Source organism: Lathamus discolor, chromosome 3 (genome assembly GCF_037157495.1).
Source record: "Lathamus discolor isolate bLatDis1 chromosome 3, bLatDis1.hap1, whole genome shotgun sequence".
NCBI classification, from domain to species: domain Eukaryota; kingdom Metazoa; phylum Chordata; class Aves; order Psittaciformes; family Psittacidae; genus Lathamus; species Lathamus discolor.
Genome location: NC_088886.1, coordinates 79303563 through 79328156, shown reverse-complemented (window position 1 = coordinate 79328156; position 24594 = coordinate 79303563). Strand labels below are relative to the sequence as shown.

Sequence of the window (24594 nt, the reverse complement as noted above, 5' to 3'; positions counted from 1 at the left end):
AATCTGTAGCTGTTTGATTAATTTTAGGTCCCTTCCCACCCGAACCATTCTATGTTTCTGCGTGTTCACACATACATGCACATGTAAACACTCATGCTCGCTTTTCAACATTTTTGAATTGTTTCCAACAAGTAACTTTTGTACATAAATCACAGGTGCAAATTTCTTATTCACACCAAATAATGAAATAAGATGCTGTATAAAACCAGAGGGGTTTCATAAATTTTGAAATCATTGTCCTGCTGGACATGAGCATTCTCAGTGATATACAATCATATGGTCAGAAGGATAGCACTGAGGAATGTTACTAATATAGGAGTTGAGGACATAATCTGTACAATAAGTAATATCTCATGTTTGCTGGGGAAAGCTTGGTGGTAAGCAGGTGGGTTGTTATCTCTGACTTGAGAGAGATAGTTCAGATTTTGTGCTTGTCAGGACTTCTAATGCAACACTAGAAATTGATCTGCTTTTGAGCTCTGTGTTTGTTGCTTCATTCTCATGTATAGAAAGAAGTCATATTAAGCAGATGATTTTTGATACTTAATGTTTGGAAAATAACTAGCTGAGAGATCTCAAAACCTCATAGTCTGTTGAGGGCTACCAGTGCCTGTGTTTGGAGACTAAGCAGGCTAGCAGGGAGAAAAATCTAAAACAGGCCTAGATGAGTTTTTCTCCAGACAAGTAGAAGCTATGCTTCTATAGGAACATGCTTTGGTGTGAATGCATTGCTAAGGTTATTCCCACTTTTTAATTTCAGTTCAGTAAAGCACTTAAATCGCATCTAAGTACTGTCACAATACAAGCCCTTTCCTTTACCAGGAACTTATTAGCATGAAAGAAACTATCAATTACAGTGTAAAAGAAATGATTAAACTAACGGAACCCAGACTATAACCAGAAGAAAATAAACTAAAAAACTAACAAGAAAATGCATTTTCTTGTTAACTTCTTTGAATTCTAGAACTGGGTTTTTTTTCTGACTGTAGTGGGACATAAAGGTGTTTCTGAGGTGGCAGTGCCCCCTAATCATAGGCAGGATATTGTATATATAGATATTTAAAACATACATGGCATTTTGTTTATGATAATGTGAAATGTATAAAAAGTTAAGGACTATTTCCTGTGTTCTGGGAAGAAAAAAGTGTATGCTGTTTCGTTTCCAGGTACATATCATTGATGCTTTACATATGGCTCTTTAAAAGTAGGAAATAAACCCCCGCAAAACCCAAATCCAAAACCCTATTGAACTTGAATGAAGATTGTTGAACTACAGTGAGAAGGAACTTTTAATACAGAGAGATAAAAGTAATACTAAGAAAAAATAATCATGCCTTATGACTATCCATGCAACTTCGTAACTTGTAAACGTTTTTGCAGGCACTAGAGGATTATCTGAAACAGAATAATAAACAAATTGAGGACATTGTCACCTTGGTGCGAGGAGAGCTGTCTCAGCAGAATCGAGTGACTTTAGGAGCACTTGTTGTGCTTGATGTTCATGCTAGGGATGTTATTGCATCTCTAGTAAGCAAGAAAGTCAAAGATGAGGATGACTTTGAATGGTTAAGTCAGCTTAGGTACTACTGGGAGGTAAGTGATAACTCTCAATCCTATTAGAAGGTAATTTCTATTCACAGCTTTTCAATTTCTGCTTGCTTGCTTACACTGAGAATGGTTAACCTACTGTTGGAATTTCTGCTGATAAGATAATGCCTGTAACCAATCATTTTATGGATTGCTAAGTAGAATGGCCAGTAGCCAGACACAGTTTTTAATTAAAACTACTTTTTTCATCACTTCTGAGTCTCAGCACATTTGCTGAATTTGCAGGGGGGTTACAGGCAGAATTTGTTCAGTCAAAGACTATTTTGGTTGTCTGATTCTGCAGGACAGAGAATGCTATAGAGATGACAATTTTCAGTCCGAGTTTTTCATGTGACATTGTCAATATTATTTTGAGCATTACATTTATTGAGAAAATAATTCTTTATACTGGATAGTGGTAGAATATGGTATTTTTACAAGCATCAGGATAAGATTTCCCATACTAGAGAGGAAATTGCATGTGACATTAAAAAATTTATATGTAGAGATTGTATGTTGCCGTATCAGTCATCAGACTGACTGTAACTGTAGCTGCTGGTGACGATTATTTCTGATTACCCATTTAGAAAGTCATTAACCTTTTAAGTAGCTAATAAGACAGTTCTACTCTGCTATATGGTTAGTAGGACTTTCTTATGGATAATGGTTAATGTAAAAAATGGTCTTATGTTTGATACTTTAGTATCTGTTAATTGTTATGGGGGTCTTTATTATAAAAGTCACATTGAAACTAGTGTCCTAAAGCAAGCGGATGTTTCAAGAGCATCAGGCCTGATAAGGAACTTGAGAAATTGTATTGAATTGTGGGTATGCGGGGGCATCTTATTTTGTTTTGTTGTTGGCTTTTCTTTTGGGGGGGGGGGGGATAATTCTTCTATAAAATGAATGCCTTGTTTCTTAGGAAGGGCATCTAGAAACAAAGATGATTAATGCTGGACTGAGGTATGGATATGAATATCTTGGCAATACCCCTCGGCTGGTTATTACTCCACTTACAGACAGATGCTACAGGTAAACCCACAAGTTAGTGAATGTACTGAATGCAAGAATTTATTTAATGGAGATATTTTAATTAGTTCAGAGAATAGATTACTACAGGATTGTATTTTTTATGTTCTAATATGCATAATTAGAATAGGCTGCATTTCTTCTGGTGGAATAACTTTGGTGCTATATGAACATTTTAATTTAAATTTGTGATAAAATTAAATCTTTTGTGAAGCTATAATTAGTGATAAATTACAAGACGATATAGATAGTGGAAAGCTATTCTCTGTTGTAAACTTCATACATTGCTACACATTTGTAAACTGTAGCTGGCCAGAAGCAAGTAACCTGTACTATCATAGGAAAATGGAGACATGAAACAAAGTTTGTAAAGTTTCTATAAAAGGTAGAGCAGCTGGAAAAATGGCATAAAAATTTGTACTTGCCTCCCTCACCCCTCTCACCCTCCAATTATTGTATTGTTTCGTTTCCAGAACCCTATTTGGTGCACTACACCTGCATCTTGGAGGTGCCCCTGAAGGTCCTGCTGGGACTGGAAAAACAGAAACTACAAAAGATTTAGCAAAAGCTGTAGCTAAACAGTGTGTGGTTTTCAATTGTTCTGATGGATTGGATTACCTTGAGCTAGGAAAATTTTTTAAGGTTTGGATAAATGGTGATGGTTGTATTCTCAGTTATATAAAAGCCATTTATTATTCTAGCTTTTGTAGTTGTCTTAAGGTATTTTAAATGTACCTTTAGCCATTTCCAGGCTACTATATAATGCTAGTATTGTGCATATAGATCTTATTGTAAGTAAGAATCCAACCGAGATAGATACCAGAATTTTTTTATGTGCTTTGAAAGTGAAATATACCATAGCAATTTTATTTTAATAGGCAACATAGATGCTATTTCAATAGGTGCATTTTTCATACCTGGTTGCAAATTTTAGGGGACTTTAAAGAGTCATTGTATTATACAAATCAAGCACATATTCATTTCAATATTAGCCTTAGTAAATACCTCTGTATTATGAAAAACTATTCTGAATGGAGACATGTGTCTTATAGCCCAGTGTCCCGTTTTGGAACAGAATGTTACAAAAATAGAGCAAGCATGCTTTCCTCCCTGGCATTATTCTTACCTTCGGAGTCAGAGGTAGCATTAGTATGATGTGACTTCAAAATTCAGCATGATGAAAGTTCACTAAAATAAGCTAAATGAAGAGTTTTTATTTAGAATTATGAAAGCAAAATTCTGTGTCTTAAATGGGAATTTTAGAATTACTTGTAGCAAAGCATGAGATACTGTTAAAGGCTACTTACCAGTGCTGCAGAGACAGTACAGTAGTATTTGGGGAGCTTATCTGAGAAAAAAACCCTATAAATTAACCAGAACTGTAGGAAAAGAGAATTATTCTTTAATTGCACTTTAGATAACATGGTATACCGTGAGATTTATAACCAAACGGTGCATTTGAGCTCTGCAGAAGTCCTTACATTGCTTTTTGTCACTTTAAGCCCTGTTAGCATAGACAAAATAAGAGAGGGTTGTTTGCAGGCTTGTTTAGTGTTGCGCAGTGTTATCTATAAAGGTAAAACACACAAAATGCATGTGTTTGATAGGCACTTTGCATATGACAGAAGAATAAGGATTTTATATTAGTTTGTACAGGTTTTTTTGTCTTAATTATTTTGGGCTTTTTTACAAGCAAACTGTGTTTCTAAATTTTTGTAATTCTTTTTGAAACATTCCAGAGTGATTTTGTTTAGAAGTTAGTGCTCTGGATCATGGATATAAGTCCTTTCTTTGCACATTAAAGCTTTTTCTTGTTGCAGAATTGTTTTGATCAGTATGTCCAAAATAAGTAGTTTCCTAGTAATTAGTCATATGTCTGTTTTTTCTAGGGTTTATTGACTTGTGGGGCATGGGCTTGCTTTGATGAATTCAACAGGATTGATTTGGAGGTACTCTCTGTGGTTGCTCAGCAGATTTTTACTATCCAAAGAGGTAACCTGTTATTTTAGTCATAATTTTCACTTACATATGACAAAGAATAAAGATGCAACAAAACCTGCCCAGCAATGACATTAGTTTTTATTTCTCCATAGGCATTAACTCAGGAGCTGAGATAATAGTATTTGAAGGAACTGAACTGAAGCTGAACCCTACATGTGCAGTCTTCATTACGATGAATCCTGGTTATGCTGGGCGTTCAGAGCTTCCTGATAATCTTAAGGTATTATAACACTTGTAATTTTATTTCTTTTAATAGCTATTGCAGAAAGTAAAACAAGAAATAAACTTTTGTCTAATATAGAAACTATTGAGTGCTTAACATTGGTTACCTTCATTTTTTGACCATACTAGCAAAAAAAATAATCTTAGAGGAAAAATAAATTTAAAAGAGTGACTAGCCTGAAAATAGGAATAAAGTGAATTTTAAAATGTCAGGCTGCTTGATTCAAGGTCTGACTGTCAGGACAAAAGAAAGTAAGTTTAAAAAACCCCTACTCGAATGTGTTTCTTAGCTAAGCACCAATGCTTTGTAGTGTACAAGCAGTGAATAATATCTTAATATTGAATAAAAATGGGGGGGGGGGCTGTTATTCGTTTCTGGTTTTTCTGATATTTTGGTTGGATCTGATGAGACTTATGGTGTTTTGAATGTCAGAGATTTCTATTCTGTTTAAGTGATTGTTACAAGAGTGCTACATCCTTTCTTACCCTTTTAAATAAATCTGTCCTGTCTCCATGGAAAGAAAAGGAAAGCTGTGCCAAATACCTTGGTAAATCAATAAAACCATAGAAAAATGCAGTCTTTATAAATATTTCTCAGAACTGTATGGGAAGTTTACTCACTAACACAGTATAAAGAGAAGATTCAGAAACACTACTTGTATAAATGAAAGAGGATAATTCAAAAAACTTTCTGGTAGATATGGAAAGTAGTGAAAGTTTTAGCTGTTTAAAAATCTTCTGATGCTTGTGTGGTAGAGCAATGGTGAAATTGAAGCATGGGCTGCAGCTAAACAATGCTAGTAAGAGTGTGACAGCATCACCATATTTGTGGTAGTTGTATTGCACTCCCCTGTCTGTTTACAGAGCTTGTGGTGTTTTATGTGTTTTTTTCCTTGAATGAAGACCTACAGCCATGAGCTGTCACAATGGAAAAGAAAGTATTTCTAATCATCTATGAAAAGCCATTAAATATATTGCAGTCATAATTGTGATAGTTGAATTTAATTGGCTGTGACTGTATTAATGAAATAATGAAAGAAAATAATATTTGATGTAATTGCATGAATAGAAGATTCAGAAATACTACTTCTATAGATGAAAGAGGATAATTCAAAAAACTTTCTGGTTAAATATGAAAAATAGGGAAAGTTTAAGCTGTGTAAAAAAGTCGTATATAATAATGTAGTATGTGGGGTTTTTCTGATGTGATTTTTTTTTGTATGTATGTTAAATAGGCTCTCTTTAGAACGGTAGCTATGATGGTTCCTGATTACGCCATGATTGCAGAGATTGTTCTTTATTCTTGTGGGTTTGTTACTGCTCGACCTTTATCTATAAAAATTGTAGCCACATATCGTCTGTGTTCAGAGCAGCTGTCTTCTCAGCACCATTATGATTATGGAATGAGAGCTGTGAAATCAGTACTCACTGCTGCTGGCAACCTGAAGGTAAATGGCATTTTAGTAACCTGTCTCTTTTGTAACAGAATATACTGTTACATTCTACATAATGGCAAGTACTTGTTTAAAATTTCATCCGGTGGTACCTATGCAAATGAAAAGGGTATATCTTAGGGCATAAGCTGTAGAAAGTCAAGAAGAGGTAAAGCTGCTGGGCCATTCACCACACCTCTATGGCCGTTCACCACACCACTTGTCACTGAATGATGTGCCTATTAAGCGTGCTGATTATCTTTCCAGAATTTGTGTTAAATGCAGATATACTGAGTTGTTTGGCATGTTGGCTATTGCTTTGTGCTGCCTTTCTTACCAGGTTCCTTTGCCATAGTATGTGAACACTTTGCAGTAACATGCTGGCTAATATCCGCCAAGTGACTTTCAACACTCTTACGGTGTAGGATGTAGTATTTTGATTTGGCTTACATTGTAGATGAGTGCATACATTTTACAAAAACGTAAGCTGTTGTTTTATTAATTCAGTACCTTTTATTTAGACAGACAGATATAATTTATAATTCTCTTCCATTCTTTTTTTGCAACCTATAATTCTAATATTACAACCCCCCCTACAGAATTCAGAATCAGTAACAAAACTATCTACAGGGGCAAAAGAGGTTATCAAATGGACCTGAACCTGCCAAAGTAATTGCAAATCAGGAAGTGTTCTTTAAAACAAACAAGTGTAACATCTGGGTTTTGAAATTATAAAAATCAACTAACACTATTTTTTGCATCCTTTAGCTGAAATATCCATCGGAAGATGAAGAAATTTTACTCCTTAGATCCATTACAGATGTCAACCTGCCGAAATTCTTGTCTCATGATATACCACTTTTTGAGGTAGAAAACATACAGATTTTCAATAATGTAAAGTGCTTGCTAAAAATACTAGTTGATAAAAGTACAAGGTTTGTTAGAGAGATGGTCCAAAGACTTTTTTAATGTAGCTTGTAATTAGTTTAAAACTTAGCCTTAACTGTTCCTTCCTTGCAAATATAGCAAGCATTTGGTTTTTGAGGGGTTAGACCAATAAAAGTTTCTGCTATGTCTGCCACTTGAAATGGTAACTTACTATTTTTTATGTCATATAGTCAAGATTTCAGAATGCCTTATAAGTGTTCTTATGAAATAGTTGGGTACTAGTAGTCTTCTATTTTCTCTTTATAATTTCTCTTATAAGAGAAAAATCTAAATAGTAAATAGACTCAAATCAAATAATAAATAGACTAAGTGATCCACATTCATTCTTGTCATGAGTTGATCTCACTGTAGAACTGAGCTGAAGAAAATGATCTGTAACTCACTCACCTGATTTACAGAATGCGCTAACAGCCTGTGTCCAAATATGTTCCATTTAGATTGGATTTCTAATCTGTTACCACAGGATAGGCATGTTTAATATACCTCTGATCTATCTAGACATTTCCAACACAGATGTGAGTTGTGAACTTAATGAGGAAAAGTCTGGAATCTTCCTCAGTAGCTGTAAGATTTCTGTGCTCTGTTAGAAAAAGAAGAAAGGACCTATGTTGGTATATATAAATGCTTGGGAACTAAAAGCCTTATCCTTTGTGTGTGCAGTGTGTAATACTTTTTTTGTGTAATTCTATTATGGAAAAAAATGAGGCAATTTCCATAAGAAAACATGCATGGGTGCATGAAAGTAGTGTGGAAACTCTTTCCTTTAGGAATTTTAAGGAAAAGCTTTAGAAATCTGAAGAAAATCCTAGAAATCTATAGAAGATAATTGCCTTGCCCAAAATTATATGAAAATATCATGAATTAAAAACTGAACCTATGTTTCTGGACATTGTTACTCTAATCTAAAGAAGAGTTTGCCTAAATTGAACACTTGTTCCTGAAAACAAGTCATGAGATGAAGGGAGAATTCATATTCTTGTAAGTTTGGAAATAGCGGAGATAAACTTAGGAGAGGTCTGGGAAAGCTGAAGCATCTTCACTAATTGTTTCAGTCTTTAAAAATAAGAATAGCAATGTTAACAATTTAGTGTACAGAAATCAAGTATATTTAAGAAGTAATACTTCAGATGTATGTTTTTCATTGTCATAAATTAAGAAATGGTTTAGAGATAAAATAGCCTTGCACATACTAATATTTTGCTTCTTGGCATATCCCCCAAATAGGCAAAATACTCTAAGTTGAAACTAGGGAGTATCACATTATTGACTTGGAAACAGCAAAAGAAGGCTAAGGAATGTGAAGCTTATAGAATTAAAGTAGATGATTGTGGCAGTACAGAACAGATACATGTTACAAGCTAAAACACCGATGAATGAGCATGACACCACAATGTCACTGGAATTAGTTATCCACTGGGGGACAGATTTAAGACTCAACAGTAAATTAGGCCTACACTATGTGGCTATTGTAATAGCTTAATTCTGTTAGTTCTAGAATGCAATAGCTTTGTTTAAAATTCTTATCAGATACAGACAGAATTATAAAGAGTTCAGCAGTAGTAATGTAATTTAAAATACTGAATTAAATTTTAAGAATTATTTATATTTTTACTATGAAAAATAGTTATTTCTTCCCTCAATTTATATATCTTGCTTGAAAGAAATGGGAAATCCCCATATCCTCTGTAATTCGTTTTAATTTTGCTGGTTTTGCCTTTGTTCAGGTGTCCAGTGTAGCCAGGTGCATCTGGCTTGAGATACATATAACTCTTCTGTGTTTATGTAGGAGCATGCAAATGATAACATGCTTTCCAAGTCTTGTTTTGCTCAAAACCCTCCTTCACTTTTTTTTAAATTATTTATGATCTGTCCAGGTTTTTTTTTTATTCTAGATTTTTAACACATTCAGTTATTTAGGGAAAAAAGATAACATTTTCTCCAATTTCTACCTGCAAGTTTTATAAACTATTTTAATAAAAGCTAATGCTTATCAGGAAAGAATATACTTAGGCAGTTAATTGCTTCTCTATGTGCCCAGGTAAACATGAAAAAGATGCATGAAATAAATATCAATAATAAATTAAAACTCAGAATTTTGGCTGATGCAAGGGTGACATGAAATTAATAACTATTTAATTTTAATCAAAATAGGTATTAGTTTGCTTAGTGTCAGCAAAGGTTTGATTGCATGAGTTTCAAACCAAATTACTGTGAAATTAAGTATACTTTTAATTAATTGTTTGGATAGGGTATTACTTCTGATTTGTTTCCTGGTGTGAAGCTACCAAAACCAGACTACAATCACCTATTAGAAGCCATCAAAACAAACTGTGAAGCTATGAATTTGCAAATGACTGATGCATTTACTATGAAGATCCTGCAGATATATGAGATGATGATTGTGCGTCATGGCTTTATGATAGTTGGTGAGCCTTTTGGAGGAAAAACATGTGCATATAAAGTTCTGGCAGGAGCATTGGGAGACATATGTAAGAAGGTATCTAAATAGTTTTATAAATATTTTTGATGAAAACTATTTTCAATCAATTTTTATTTTTATTTTTATGAATATTTAATAATATATAACTGTAAAAATAAAACCAAAACAAATGGCATAATAAATCACATGTTTGGGGTTAAAAGATTTTATGACTTTTGTGTCTTCAGGGGCTGATGGAAGAAAACAAAGTTCAAATCGCTGTTTTAAATCCCAAATCCATAACTATGGGTCAGCTGTATGGACAATTTGATCCAGTATCACATGAATGGTCAGACGGTGTCCTGGCAGTGAACTTCAGAGCATTTGCTGCTTCTCAAGTAAGAGCTTATCGGGCTTAGAGCGTTTTGGGAAATTACTTTTCAATTTATACTTTTTAGATTTTAATTCTAGGATTCATGTGCTTAATCATTTGAATGCAGAGACTGCAGTTTGGCTTGACTGAATTGTAGCAAGTGCCATGCAAAGTGGTTTCTGGGTGCTGGTGAATTAAGATTTGTGTTTCAGAAATCCTTATGTGAAGGTAAAGGGCCAGGGGTTGGTTTTTTGTATGTTATAAATAAATGAATATTTAAATTTTCTACTATATTGTCATCCCATATTTTGTCCGATTTGGCTCAGATCTGTGCTATTAATGTATAATGGCATTTCGATGTTTATTTTGGAATAAAATGCTGTCTGTGTATGGCTTTTGGCTGACCTTCCATTAAAGTCCGTTGAAATATTTTCAGCGAGTATAATACAAGACGTATCTTTCTGACTGATACTTTGACCTTTGTTGGTGATTGTATTATCAAACTCTTCGACTATAAATCTAAATAGTATATTGAAGTTGATCAGTGCAGAGTTTACCATCTCTAATAACATTTGCAGAACTGAGTAACTTCCTTGTATTTTTCTGTAAGAAGTATAATAAGCACCTATGACTATTTGATTATTTTGTAACAAATCCTATATATTCCATTTAGATATTGCCATATTCCTTAAATTAGTCCTATTGACTTCCATGGTAAGTCTGTAATAGGTATTACTAAGTAGTAGTAACTTGTATTAACATTCTCACTGTGTTGTAAGTCAAATTATTTGTCTGTGTTGCAGTTTGACAGAAGCAATGTACTGTATTGCGAGTATAACTGAAAGAAGCCAAAGATATTAACTTTCTATAGTTAAATACAGTATATGCTTTAACATTATAGAACTAAATTGTGAATATAGATTGTAATTTCAGAAACTGAAATTTTGAATTATTTTTTGTAGAAAACAACTTTAGAACTATTTATTTTACAGTAAGCATATTCAAATAAATTGCAGATATTTGTTTAAAAATATTTTCTGTTAACCAGACTCCAGATAGAAAATGGCTGATTTTTGATGGGCCAGTGGATGCAGTATGGATTGAGAATATGAATACTGTGCTTGATGATAATAAAAAGTTGTGCCTTATGAGTGGAGAGATCATCAAAATGTCAGATCAGATGAGTCTTATTTTTGAGCCAATGGATTTAGAAGTTGCTTCTCCTGCTACTGTAAGTATTTGTCTTTGATAATGGTCTAGTGTGAGGCATTCTTGCCCATTTTAACATGGTTTACTTGTTTAAGTTTTTAATAATCTTACAATATAATGTGACAAATTACATATTTACATATGTAATGTAAATTACATATACAGAAGACCCTGTAACTGTTCAGTTTGGCATGTGCCTGACAAGAAAAATAAAATCATTTACATCCCAGAAAAATTCTGGTAAACCCAACAATTGCTTTAAAAAAATAACAAAAAAACCCCTTTAATATGAAAAAAGGTTCATAATAATATGAACAGAGCAAATATCTGCATGTTGTGGTTGAAGCCCAGCCAGTAGCTCAGAACCACACTCAGAACCACACAGCTGCTCGCTCACTCCCACCCCCTGCCTTCTTCCTCCCCCCACTCCCAGAGGGATGGGACGGAGAACTGAAAGAATGTAACTCCCACGGGTTGAGATAAGAACAGTCCAGTAACTAAGGTATAACACAAATCACTGCTGCTACCACCAATAATAATAATGATAAGGGAAATAACAAGGGAAGAGAATACAACCGCTCACCAACAGCTGACCAATACCCAGCCCTACCCGAGCAGTGATCTAGCCCTTCCAGATAACTGCCCCTGGTTTATATACTGGGCATGACATGCTGTGGTATGGAATACCTCTTTGGCTCCTCTTCTGCTTCCTCCTGGCTTCCTCTCCTCCCTGGCAGAGCATGAGATTCAGAAAGTCCTTGGTCAGAGTAAACATTACTGAGCAACAACTAAAAACATTGCATTGGTGTTATCAGCGTTGTTCCCAGGCTGAAAGTCAAAAACATAGCACGGCACCAGCTACTAAGAAGGAGAAAAATGACTGCTATTGCTGAACCCAGGACACTGCACAGTCATCCTGGGAAGCACTTTTTACTTCAAAGTTACATAAAACAATTAAAAAACAATTTTTAGGCACACTAGTAGTTAGCTTATTATCTTTTGTGATTTTAATGTTGGAGACTAATTCTATGTAAGAAGAAAATCTGTCTTTGACATTAGGTCTTCTGTTGGCTGAAATAATAAAGCAAAGTTTGAACCTTGTGTGTCTCAGAGTTCACGGGGTCCCACTGTACACTTTATACCAGCTTCTAATACTCCCAGAAGCTGTGTGTTTTAACATGGAATGTTATGTTATGTTCCTGTAGATAGAAAAAAACCCTTTGAAAATAGCTTAAGATGACACAGAATTGTAGAATCATAGAATAGTTGGAGTTGGAAAGAGCCTTAACATCATCTAGTTACAACCCCCCTGCCATGGGCAGGGACACCTCACTCTAGACTATGTCACCCAAGGCTTTGCTTAACCTGGCATTGAACAATGCCAGGGATGGAGCATTTACCACTTTGGGCAAACCCATTCCAGTGCCTCATCACCCTCACAGCAAAGAACTTCTTCCTTGTGTCTAACCTGAACTTCAGCCGTTGAAGTTTAAATCCATTCCCCTTGTCATATCACTACAACCCCATATGGAGAGTCCCTCTCCAGCATCCTTGGACCCCTTCAGATACTGGAAGGCTGCTCTGAGGTTTCCACACAGCCTTCTCTTCTCCAGGCTGAACGGCCCCAACTTTCTCAGCCTGTCTTCATATGGGAGGTGCTGCAGTCCCCTGATCATCCTCGTGGCCCTCCTCTGGACTTGTTCCAACAGTTCCATGTCCTTTTTATGTTGAGGACACCAGAACTGCACACAATACTCCAGGTGAGATCTCACAAGAGCAGAGTAGAGGGGCAGGATCACCTCCTTGGACCTGCTGGTCATGCTCCTTTTGATGCAGCCTTTGCCCCATCCATCTGTTCTGTAGCCCCGTTATGCACCTGTTTGTTCTTTTGTTTTTAGGTTTCAAGGTGTGGTATGATCTATATGGAACCCCAGTTGTTAGGATGGAGACCATTAATGATGTCTTGGCTAAATACATTGCATTCAGGAATCAGCTCTGTGCATAAAGAATTTATAAGAAGCCTGTTTGACAGCATGGCTCCGCTCTGCCTTGAGTTTATTAGGAAGTATACAAAGGTAGGATGAATAACTTCTCTCAGAAATTAAGACTGTATGAATTGTTTTCACTTCCAAGTGCCAAAGGAACAAATTGTTTTATTTGGACCATATTAATTTATTGATTTTTAAGAACAGCTGTTAAGATGAAGGCTGTGAGCAAGGTTTCTGTGTCTTGTTTAACTTAATTCTGAATGTATTTTAGGCATTTATGCTACTGGGTTTTTTATCTTCACAGTGAGGAAAAAAACCCCTAGTATTTAGCAGTCTCTTTTAAATGAGTAAAACACACATGTAACTGAGGTGACTTCTTTCTTTTCAGGAACTGTCTCCTACTTCAGATACAAACTTAATTCAATCACTAATGAATCTGATGGACTGCATGATGGATGAATTTGCTGATGAAGACAAAGTTAAAGAAATGAATGACCAAGACATTTTCTCTTGGCTTGAGGTAGTCAGTTTGTTAAACATATAGAATAGGTAATTTTTAACCAGGCTTTAGTGAAATGGAATTCACAAGCAATAAAACCTGTATTCTGTAATTAGAATTACGTATTTTGTAGTTTCCATTGAGGAGAATATTATTGTATTTTTTCATAATTGATACATAGTTGAGTCTGATGTCTTTGATATCTTTATAACAATTTAATGTATTTTACACAAACCAGCCAAAATTGTAAATGATTCTCCAGTTTATGGTATCTCAGTTTATTGCTAGTTAGAACAATGCTATGTAAGGATTGCAATTCAAGGAAAGCCCTGTGAGCAAGATGTGGGAATCGCCGGGAGACGAGCTCATCAGATGATGACCAACAAGTCTCATCTATTGCTAAGCAGATGGATACTTATATACCTTGCTTGCATGTTTATAGTTTGGTTACAGAGAGATCATTGGCTTACAGCTTTTACATGTTACAAGATCATTGGTTTGTAGCTTCTACATTTTTGCAGCTACACCGTACACCCCCCCACCATCCTCCTTCTCATGCACTTATCACTTAGTGGCCTTGGCTGTGATTGGTCATAGTATGTTGCTGTTTGCCGGTGTCCTTCATTTCCTCATTATCTGGCGTGAGAGGTTTGCACCATCTTCTACACAGATGTCTTGTTTCAGCTTGTTGATGGGAGCATGACCTTTTGACCTTTTTCGACAAGCCAATCCTCCACAGCAAGACATAGCTATTGCTGCATGAGATTGGCCTTTGAATAAGAGAAAGATAACCTAAACTGGTCTGGAATAAAAAGCAGCTTATGCTTGAACTTTCTCAAAATAACAGCTCTGCACTGAGCATGTCAAGCATTTTGCTCTACAACAGAAGTGATTGGATACTGATAGTTAACGGTGTTCTATTTTAGTAGCAGTATGGTTTCATACTATATACATAAAATCAAGTTGGTCTAGTGTAATTTTGCTGTGATTTGTGTCAAAGGTTTCTTTGATGTCAATGAATAATAACTTTGTACTATGCAGGTATTGCAGTTACATTTTGGTTTTTTCTATCTCCAGGGTATTTTTCTGTTTTCACTGATATGGTCCATAGGAGCCAGCTGTAGGGACGATGGTCGACTTAAATTTGACATAATCCTGCGAGAAATGCTTAACGGATCACTTAGTGAGGAGACAACCAAACAATACAAATTGTTGACCAAGTTTGAACAGGCTTCAAAAGCTTTCACAGTTCCATTTCCAAAAGAGGGAACAATTTATGATTATCGGTTTGTCAAAGAGGTGAGGATTGCAAAATATAATGTGGGCTTCCAGTTTGTAATAGTCAATGAATCCTACAAGGTGTGTGTTATTACTGCAAATTTGCTTCTGCTACCTACTTCTTTTATGACTGAATAGGGCAGACATCCATCCTTGCAAGGTAGTGATGGTCTAATGTTCTGGTTGGGATGTGTAGCACCAAAACTTGTCTTCTTGGCTACCAGAATATTTGTCTGTTGTGGCAGAACAAGTTTGCAGCAAAACTTGACCAGTTACTTTGTTTCTGTAATTTTTTCATTCTTGATTTCTTGCAAAATAATTTTATTTTGGAATTCAGCCCTTTTCTCAGGTTTCATTGCTGTGGTAGGCTACTTCTCTGCCTCTTCTCTGCCTTTTTTTCCTGGGATAAAGATGTGAATCCTTGATCCTCCACTCTCCCAGTGGAGAGGCAAAATTCACACTCTGCATCTAATATACTCCAGAGACTCCAAGATAAAACCAATGTACCTCTTTTTTTGAGTTTGTGATTCCTGTGTAGAAGTATAAGAATTACTTTTGTCTAGATTTCAGCTCATGGATGATTCTTGCATCTTGCCAAGTGGCTGAGGTTTCAATCATCAGTAAAGGCTTTGTTTCTTCTGATCGTAATCCATAAAAACATGTACTTACAGTAAAGGGATTTTTATGTACAGAGGTGAGAATATGGCCCCTCTAAGAAAGACAGAAAGAGAGAATGATCTCTAGGAGTTTCATATTTTATCTCAAGATGGAATTTTTTGGGGGGATATAATAGAACATGCAGTTGTTTCAGGGCTATTTACAATTTTTAAAGATCTCCTTATATTCATTTACTGCTGGAGAGTTTTGACATCTTTTAGGACTCCTCTACTAGCCTGATCTAAAAGAGAAATCTGTGCTATGGAGATTCAGTGCTAAAATTAATCTGCCCTCAAATTGGCAGCTAGTTTGGGGGTGTTTATTATTGGAGTCTGTGAAAAGGCTGACTATGCTCTTTTAGCTTTAGTGGTTAAATTTTTATACAGTAATTTCCTAATTTAGTACACGTTCATATATGTACTGTATTTAATGTATTTATATATGTATATAATCTATATGTCTATGTATGTGTATATGTATATAATGTATTTATATATGTACTGTATATAATGTGTAAAGAAGTATATGAATTATCTCATTTTGTGTATGTATATATAAAAAATGTGTACAGATCTAAAAAGTAAGGTACATTCTTTTTCAGTACATGCATGCTTCAGGCAGAGGTGTTATGGTTTTTTGAGTACTCTTGAATTGAAAACACTGAATTTTGAAACAAACAGAACAAAGTATGAAATTATTTTTTAAAAATTGATTCATAACCTCATCTGTTAAGTCATAGAACTTTGATTTTTCTATTTCCATTGATTCTGTGCTCTTTTTTCCTGTTAATTATTAACACATGACTTTTGAATACATTAAAATAGGGACCAGGAATTTGGGAGCCCTGGGTAGAAGCACTCAAATCAGCTCCTCCTATACGTGATGATATGATGTTTAATGAAATAATTGTACCAACTCTGGATACTGTTCGATACATGGCATTGATGGAATTGCTGACATTACATCAAAAACCTTCTATATTTGTGGGGCCAACAGGAACTGGGAAAAGTACCTATATTACTGTAAGTACTTCCAGTTCTGATGCTAGACTAGCTATGAAAAGGGTAAGATGAGAATATGACTTTTTTTAGAAAAACAGGAAAATGAGAGATTAATTTTTGTATATTATGAAATGAAATATGTGTAAGTAAAAAGATATCATATAATATTATACAATAATTAGACATTTCTTGTATATTCATTATGATAAACTCGTGAATTGCATGATGACACACTTCCATGCCCCCACCCCCCATAGGATTTTGTAACAGTAGACAAGTCACCTGTGTCAAACTTTTCACAGGCCAGACACATTTTCACACTATGTTCCTCATTTTCTGGAGGTCTGATTTGAATCCATGTAGTCTGATTTGCAGAAGTGCTGTTCTTAAAAAATCAAGTGGTTGTTATCTAAGTTAGATCTAACTGGATAATATTTTGCCCATTACCTTCCCATATCTTTGTACTGGTGCGTACCATAGAGAAGCTTATTAATTTTGACTTTGAATATGATTTGAATTCTGTTTAATAAATAAGATGAGCACTGAAGAGAAAACATATTATTGACAGCTGTTTTTTAAGTTTAAGTTTTACATTGAAAGTGTCAAGATATACCTAGTTCTGATTGGGCCTAACAATAATCAAAACACATGACAATACATAAAGAAAGCATTTAATGTAAGTAATGACTTAGTACAGCCAAATGCAATCTATTTCTCAGACCTTGTGAAATTCTAGTCAAAGGGAATTACAACCTTGTAAAAAGTATTTTAACTTCAGGTATTAGAATAAGAATTCAAGATAAAGGTTTTGGGTTCTTTTACCATGTCTACAAATATTACTTTTTCTGTCCAGAGGAGTAAGTCAGACTGTATGATTGAAAGCAGATTTTATTATCTTTTTGACATAATTGAGTCATAGTTATTTTGGGGTAGTGTTTCCTTTTTTTTTCATCTTAAGTCACCAAGTGATGCTTTGTTAATTGTAATTTTGTCATGTGGCTACTAAAATAACAATATAGGTAATACAGAAAATCATTTTAGTAGTCAAGATTAAAAATGTGAGTTTTAATTCTTCAGGCAGATCTTCCAGATGCTGGGGCTTAAATACTGATGGCATCTCTTTCTGGGAAACTATTAAAGCCTGACAGGCAATGGAACTATGCCGACAGAATGTTCATGGTGTTGAGGTTCACTTACAGAAATTTCCAAATTCAGCATTTTTCACAGGGTTCCATCTATATCCATGGGGAAGTATACTTTGGAGGCAAAAAGGGGATATGTAAGTGGAGATAGGGAAAGCCATTATTGCATTTTTAGCTACTGAGATTCTTCAAGAAAATCCTAAGAGAGGAGGTAGAAGCTGAGTGGCACAAATTTTATATTATTTGTACTTTTTTTCCACCAGTGTGTCCTTAGTAGAGGATTTTGTTACCGTTGATTGCTCCAATGCAATCAGCATGAAGCCTGTGTACACCCAGTTGTTTTGAAGAGGGAACAAAATTTAAAAGTTATGTAAGGAGATAAAATATATTCGGCTTCATGGTCTTGAACCTATTATCTTTCATTCCTTTTCTGTGATAAAAATTAACTGTGAAGTTACTAAGGATTATTTTAACTTATTTTTGGTTTTAAGTTAATTTTCTGAAATAATTTTGAACAAAATAAATATTAAGACTAGAAGGAGATCTGTTCATATAGGACTGTTCTAGAATATTGTCAGAAATATAATAAAAGTAAAACATTTTGTTTAATGAAGAACTTAACTAGTCTCTACTGCCCAGTTAATTCCTGGGAGGGTTGTTAAGAATGTGATATTTCTTGGGAGTTCAGAACTGATCAAAGAAATAAAATAAATATGGCCATTAAGTTCCATTGCTCTGTGGTTTCCATAAATTGGCATTATTATATTTTTGTGAAGCAGCTCAGATTTTTTCCTTCAAGGATAGAGATTAAACATTTTTTCTGCTGAAAAACTCCTATATACCCTGGAAGGTCTCAACAGCTGTTGACAGAGATTAGACTAGTCATTAGAGACATTACTTTATCTGCAATAATGCTCTGTGGCAACTGCTGGGAGGGATGGGAGGATTTCTTGCACCTGTATTTTTTGCTCACCATGTGGGTAAGAAATTAGTCCCATTCAGTCCTACATGAAATGCTGACTTTGATCCAGGTTTCTCACAGAGGTTAAATTGCAGGTAATGTAAGGGTCTTCAGAAGACAGTTAGCATTATAAAATGCTGCCAGTCTTGATGGTAGTATTTTAAAGCTTATCATTAGATATTCTTGCTATGCCCTTCAAATTAAATACTCCTGGAAAATCTTCAAAACTAGGCATGAGTATTACGACCTGTGGGTACTATTGCAGATTTGGGTGTGGATTAGTACAGGCAATATTTATCAATTGTAATTGTAGTATGTAGTAGTATGAAGTGCAAAATATTAACATACTGGTTTTATATAATACACTAGGTATATATATGTATATTTATTTTTTTCTTGAGAAAATGTGAAAATGTCTATACTGGAGGTAGAAAATTTTCCCTGAGAAGTTAAGTTTATTATGTTTTCAATTATTCAAGAATATTGCTTTATCTGATTAAATAGTTATTAAAGCTCTCTTAGAGATAAATAATGAATAATATTAAATGATATAAAAATGGTTCAAAAATGTTTCTAAATTTTTAAATTTCTAAATTTTCTAAAGTGCTATAAAATTTATTCATCTGTGTATATACATATTTAACTTTCTCCTTTTCACAATCCTTCCAGAATTTTCTTTTAAATAATTTGAACAAAGATGTCTACGCACCACTGCTCGTTAACTTTTCAGCACAAACTACAGCAGCTCAGACTCAGAATATTATAATGTCCAAGCTGGACAAAAGGAGAAAAGGAATTTTTGGACCACCTTTTGGGAAAAAATTGGTAACTGATACATTTCTGTATGTAAATAAGCTTTAAATACAAACAAAATTGCTAGGAAATACTGAAAAGAAAGAAAAAACAAAGCTGCATATACAAGAATTCTACAGGCATCCTGAAAGTACCAGTATTTAAGCATACGTATCTATCACAACCTTTTGAGATTTTTGTGGGTTGTCTTCACTCCATCTTTTTTCCCAAGAAAAGCCATGTATGTAGCAGAGTAAGGTTTAAGTAGTATCAGTTTACTATCTTTCATTAAATACACTCAGAAATTAGAAGCACAGTTTTTCTTTCCCTGGTAGGTATGTCTTGTAATGGCTTTAGAATGGCACAATTACTTCTTAAGTTTGATTTTTATTTATCACAGCAGAAACTCCAATATTTGCTTAGCACCACTTTTCAAAACCATATTTATATTTATTACTGCCATTAATTTTAATGGGAGAGAATTGATGTGCAGTGTTTTCAGAATCAAGCAGAATAGTGGCATATATTCAGTAAAATGAATAAATGCAACATCCTTTCTGTTTTTCTTTTCAGGTTGTATTTGTAGATGATGTTAATATGCCAGCACGAGAGGTCTATGGTGCTCAGCCACCTGTTGAATTACTACGGCAGTGGTTAGATCACTGGAATTGGTATGACCTTAAAGACTGCTCAAAGATTAAACTTACAGATATTCAAATTGTGTGTGCAATGGGACCACCAGGTAAGAGATGTGTCCTATATGCTTTTTCATGATTCTTTGGTTTCCAAAGACTGAATGCTTATTGATGCATAATTTTGCACCTTAGGTCTTTATGATAGGACTCGAGGAACCCTTTCCTTTCAAGAAACATGAGCATAAGTCATACTAGAGTGGTTGAGGAGCAGCAAAGACTAGTAGTAGTCTCTGACAGAAAGAAATATTTCTTCTCAGGAAACCAAGAATGTATCTACAAAGTATTTATGAAATCCCTGTAGTTTAATGAGACCCTCCACTGGCCTTCAGAAAATTTTATTCTTCAAAACTTGTCTAAATAGGACTAGGTGTTATTCTTAAGCACATGAACCTTACTTTATTTGTCCAAAAAGAAATAAAACATATGATGTAAAGAGGTCATTACTTTTCTGATAGCCTGCATACACATTTACTATATGACCTATTTAGTAAAAAAATTAAAAAAAACAAAAAGAAGAATCTGGCATATTTTATCAGTTAAAATGAGGAATTAATGTTTACTTGATTCTGTTGTATTTGGTTTTATAGAAGCTATACAATCTATTTCCTTCACTACTGCATTAATCGTATAACAATTTCTTTATTACAGAATGTTTCACAGCCGTGCCTCTAACATACCATGAGCACATTTACAGTATTAAGCCAGGCTATGACTGGTGCTTTCCTTCTCTTGTCTGCTTCAGCCTCCTTAGACCTTCCTCCTTTATTTTGTAGAGTTATTTACACACACAAACACACAAAAGAACATGACAGTTCTTTGCTGAGACTGATTTTGTGTTTGGTGATGAATGCCCAACCTAGTAAGGGTCCACTGCTGTTTCACCTGTCTGGTTTCCTAAAGAAGCACACCTGCTCTTTCAGTCATTTTCAATTAGAGGCAGTGTTCATCTACACGGTTTAAACTATCAATGTGTGGAATAACTGAGCAAAAGGAAACTGTGAAAGAATTTTGAAATTTTACGTGTTCATTTTTGTAAAGTTTTTTTCTGTAAATTATCCTTTCATATTATATTCCTCTTCCAGCATGATGGTGTGATTTTCAGCTGCTCTGAAATTGGCTCTAATTTCCCTTTCTCATGAAAGCTTGTAGCTAATTTTGTTTCAGTACTTTTCTGGTCAAATGGTGAAAAAAATGGACTGAACAAATGTACAAGTTATGGTCTTAACTATTTGTGTCAAATATTACAATTCAACTGACTTCAAGGCTGAATATTTTATTTAGTAGTTTTGTACAGGGAGCTACTTCCATAACTTGCAAACTTATATACTCCTTTCTATCCTGTGTTTGTTTTTCTTCTAATAGGAAATTAAAGTTGGAAATCTGTGCGTGTATTGCTATTGAAACAAATACAAAGCTATTTAAAGAACATTTAAAGCTACTTGGTTAAATAGATTTATATTTATATTTATATTCATATTTATATTTATGTATGTATTTTTTTATTTTTCTATTTGGAAAGGATTATTTTTTGTGTGAAAGTCTTACTTATATCTCAATAGCTTGTGTAATTTTGCCATCAGTGCACATGTAAACTTTGAGAAGCGTTGTAATCTGCTGTGGCTGAGAGATGACCTTAGTTAGGGTAGAAGGAAGCAGGATAAATAACTGGCCTATTTCACAAAAAATACGATTCCTCAGCAGATACTAGTAATGCATACACAGCTAAATATAGACAATCACTAATTCTGCTTGCAGACTCAGGTGGCCGAATGTGAGACAGCTCCAGGCCAGGTGTATTAGTTTTATTAGTGCAGGGTCGTGCCTTAGGTCCAAAGTCACGTGTTTTGAAAGAACTTACCATGCTAATTTGGTTGCCCTTATCTATGCTCCCAGTGTTAGAGATGGTAGATTGCCCACTTTTCAGCTAGGTTTTTTTCTGATTGGCTGCTATAAGAAGGTTGAACACATTGTGCAGCAACTTAACGCTGAATTCTAAACAAAAGGGGCAAGTATCCAATACATTTCTGGTTTACACCCCCTTATTTCTGTAAATAACTTCATTGTTCCAATCGCAATTTAGTCATAAAAAATCCTAACTCTAGAACTGAGATTAAAATTTTAAATGAATAAAGTATACATTACTTGCAGAGTCTTCTGTCATTAGGATGCTTTGAAAATCAAGCACATGGTTTTGGAGTTTTATCACAAAAGTTTTCTTATAACAGAAGCATAGTTAAAATCGTGTCAAATCTATCTATAACTTGAGATTTCAATCTGTATTTTGCAGACTATTGGTTACAGCAGAACTGATTGTCACATGTTGCTTTTATTAGACTTATGACAAAGTGTGGTGCTTTTTAATGCGAGCCTGCTAGCTGAATCAAAGCTTAGGCAAAAAATGTTAAGCTTTTACTGCTTTATTTTAATCTTTTTATCTGTTATAGCATTAATGCTTTCTAATATTTAGGTGGAGGTCGAAACCCAGTAACACCACGATTCTTGCGACACTTCAATACAGTTACTATTAATGACTTTGATGATGAATCCATGTACACAATTTTTTCTAGAATCTTAGACTGGCACCTAACAATATGGTAAGTAATCTCTTTGTACTGGGAAAAATCAAACTCAGTGTTTAAATTAGGAAGTCTCCAAGATATGTTTGTAAGACACTGCTCTTGAAAAGAAATTATGATCTCTTATATCCTGTGCCTTTTGAGTTATTCATTACTCCACAGAAACAGGGCTCATCTTAAAATACTCCGATAGTAAAGTTCTTGTTCTGATGTCTCTAACAGAGGTTTATATTAGCTAGGGCGAATTCAGTTAGTTGAGGTATTTCTGTAATACAGAATTCTTTCATGTATAGTAACTAAGAATATAATTTGGTTAGTCATTATATTATACATTTTTAGTCATTATTATTATAAATTTCCTGTGGTTCAAAAAGGCTTACTCTTTCTTTGGCCTTTCACCACTACATAATTTTTAATCGCATTATTAGGAATGGACTTCAGCTTTTGTTATCTATCCATTCTGACATCTGAGCCTCAAAAGGTGATCATACCCTGTTTCTAGACCAAGTTTGTGACAGTTTCTGATCCTTTGAGGGAAAGAAGTCCCAGGAGACAGCAAGAGCTAGTTGACCTGTCTTCTCCATTGTTAGTCATAAAAATGAGAAGGGTATAATTATCTATATAATATAGCAGAATTTGTCAGTGTGTTCCATAGTTAATAGGTTGGATTTGCAGAGTTAATCTGTTAATCTAGTGACAGAGCTAAGATTTTTTTTAAAGCTACATGTGAGGAAGTATAATCATAGAAATTAAAAATTGCCATGAACTTATAAGTAAATCTGTGTACATGTAAAATTTTATTTATTAAGTCATATGCTAATATGATGGGATTGTGAGAATCATTTGATTCTTACCACCTTTTATAACTTGTCAGTTATAGCTTTCCATCAGAATATGTAGAACTGACTCCACAAATTATTAATGGAACCATGAATATACATAAGGAAGCTATGAAGAATCTGCTGCCTACTCCAGCCAAATCTCATTATTTGTTCAATCTCCGTGACTTTTCACGTGTTATTCAAGGTGTTTGTCTGTCAAGGCCTGAAACAACAGAATCTGACAGCATGATAAAACGTCTCTGGGTTCATGAGGTAAATCACCCAATAGTAAGGAATTATATTTGTTTCAAGTAAGAAAAATGTGAATTTGTGTATTTTGTAATTCCATCTCCTGTTGGCTAATAGCTGTGAATTAGTATCACACTCATGAGAAGGGATTTATTTTTAAGCAGAGGAAATCAGACATTTTAAGAAATACGAATTGTAGCTCAGTAGTTAAGTTAATCGTTTAAACCTTCACTTTCATGTGATTATGTAGACTCTGTTTGCTGCTTTTAATGCCTGCACAGTGTTTTCTCTTCTCTCTTTCCTCCAAAAAAAGCCAAATCAACAGTGAGATTATTTTTTTAATTATTATTTGTCTTGTTTTTCTTAATTCTGTTATTGAAAAATGTTGCTTTTAAGTATTTAACTATAGTTCATAGAATCGAATCAGCATAAAGTTACTATGTAAGTGATCATTAGAATGCATGAAAGTGATGAACTATGGAAGTGATCATCCATCATCCTTCCCCAAAGCAGGATCACCTAAAGAGAGGAACAGCAGTAACTTTTGGATTACTTTTTTTTCCCCTCCTAAAAATTTCTTACAGTTCTCTAAGTAAGGATGAAAAATATTCAGACTTCCAGGCAATCTGTTCAAGTTCTTCACTATCTTTTACTCTGATATCCAGTTGCAGTCTTCCTTCTTGAAATACAATTCTATAACTTGTCCTATCTAGC

At 34.5% G+C, this 24594-nt stretch overlaps 1 protein-coding gene across 1 annotated transcript in view; it reads left to right on the top strand.

Annotated features, from left to right (window-relative positions):
* Positions 1–24594, top strand: part of DNAH7 (dynein axonemal heavy chain 7) — a 108898-nt gene that overhangs the window by 41817 nt on the left and 42487 nt on the right. Inside the window, exons 22-39 of the mRNA XM_065669959.1 lie at positions 1381–1593; positions 2510–2619; positions 3090–3258; positions 4506–4608; positions 4710–4837; positions 6075–6287; positions 7041–7139; positions 9469–9717; positions 9888–10037; positions 11061–11243; positions 13120–13296; positions 13598–13729; positions 14786–15007; positions 16468–16665; positions 19417–19572; positions 20113–20281; positions 22702–22828; positions 23685–23904. Of these exons, the coding sequence (XP_065526031.1) occupies positions 1381–1593; positions 2510–2619; positions 3090–3258; positions 4506–4608; positions 4710–4837; positions 6075–6287; positions 7041–7139; positions 9469–9717; positions 9888–10037; positions 11061–11243; positions 13120–13296; positions 13598–13729; positions 14786–15007; positions 16468–16665; positions 19417–19572; positions 20113–20281; positions 22702–22828; positions 23685–23904 (3018 nt within the window). The remainder of the gene's footprint in view (positions 1–1380; positions 1594–2509; positions 2620–3089; positions 3259–4505; positions 4609–4709; positions 4838–6074; positions 6288–7040; positions 7140–9468; positions 9718–9887; positions 10038–11060; positions 11244–13119; positions 13297–13597; positions 13730–14785; positions 15008–16467; positions 16666–19416; positions 19573–20112; positions 20282–22701; positions 22829–23684; positions 23905–24594) is intronic.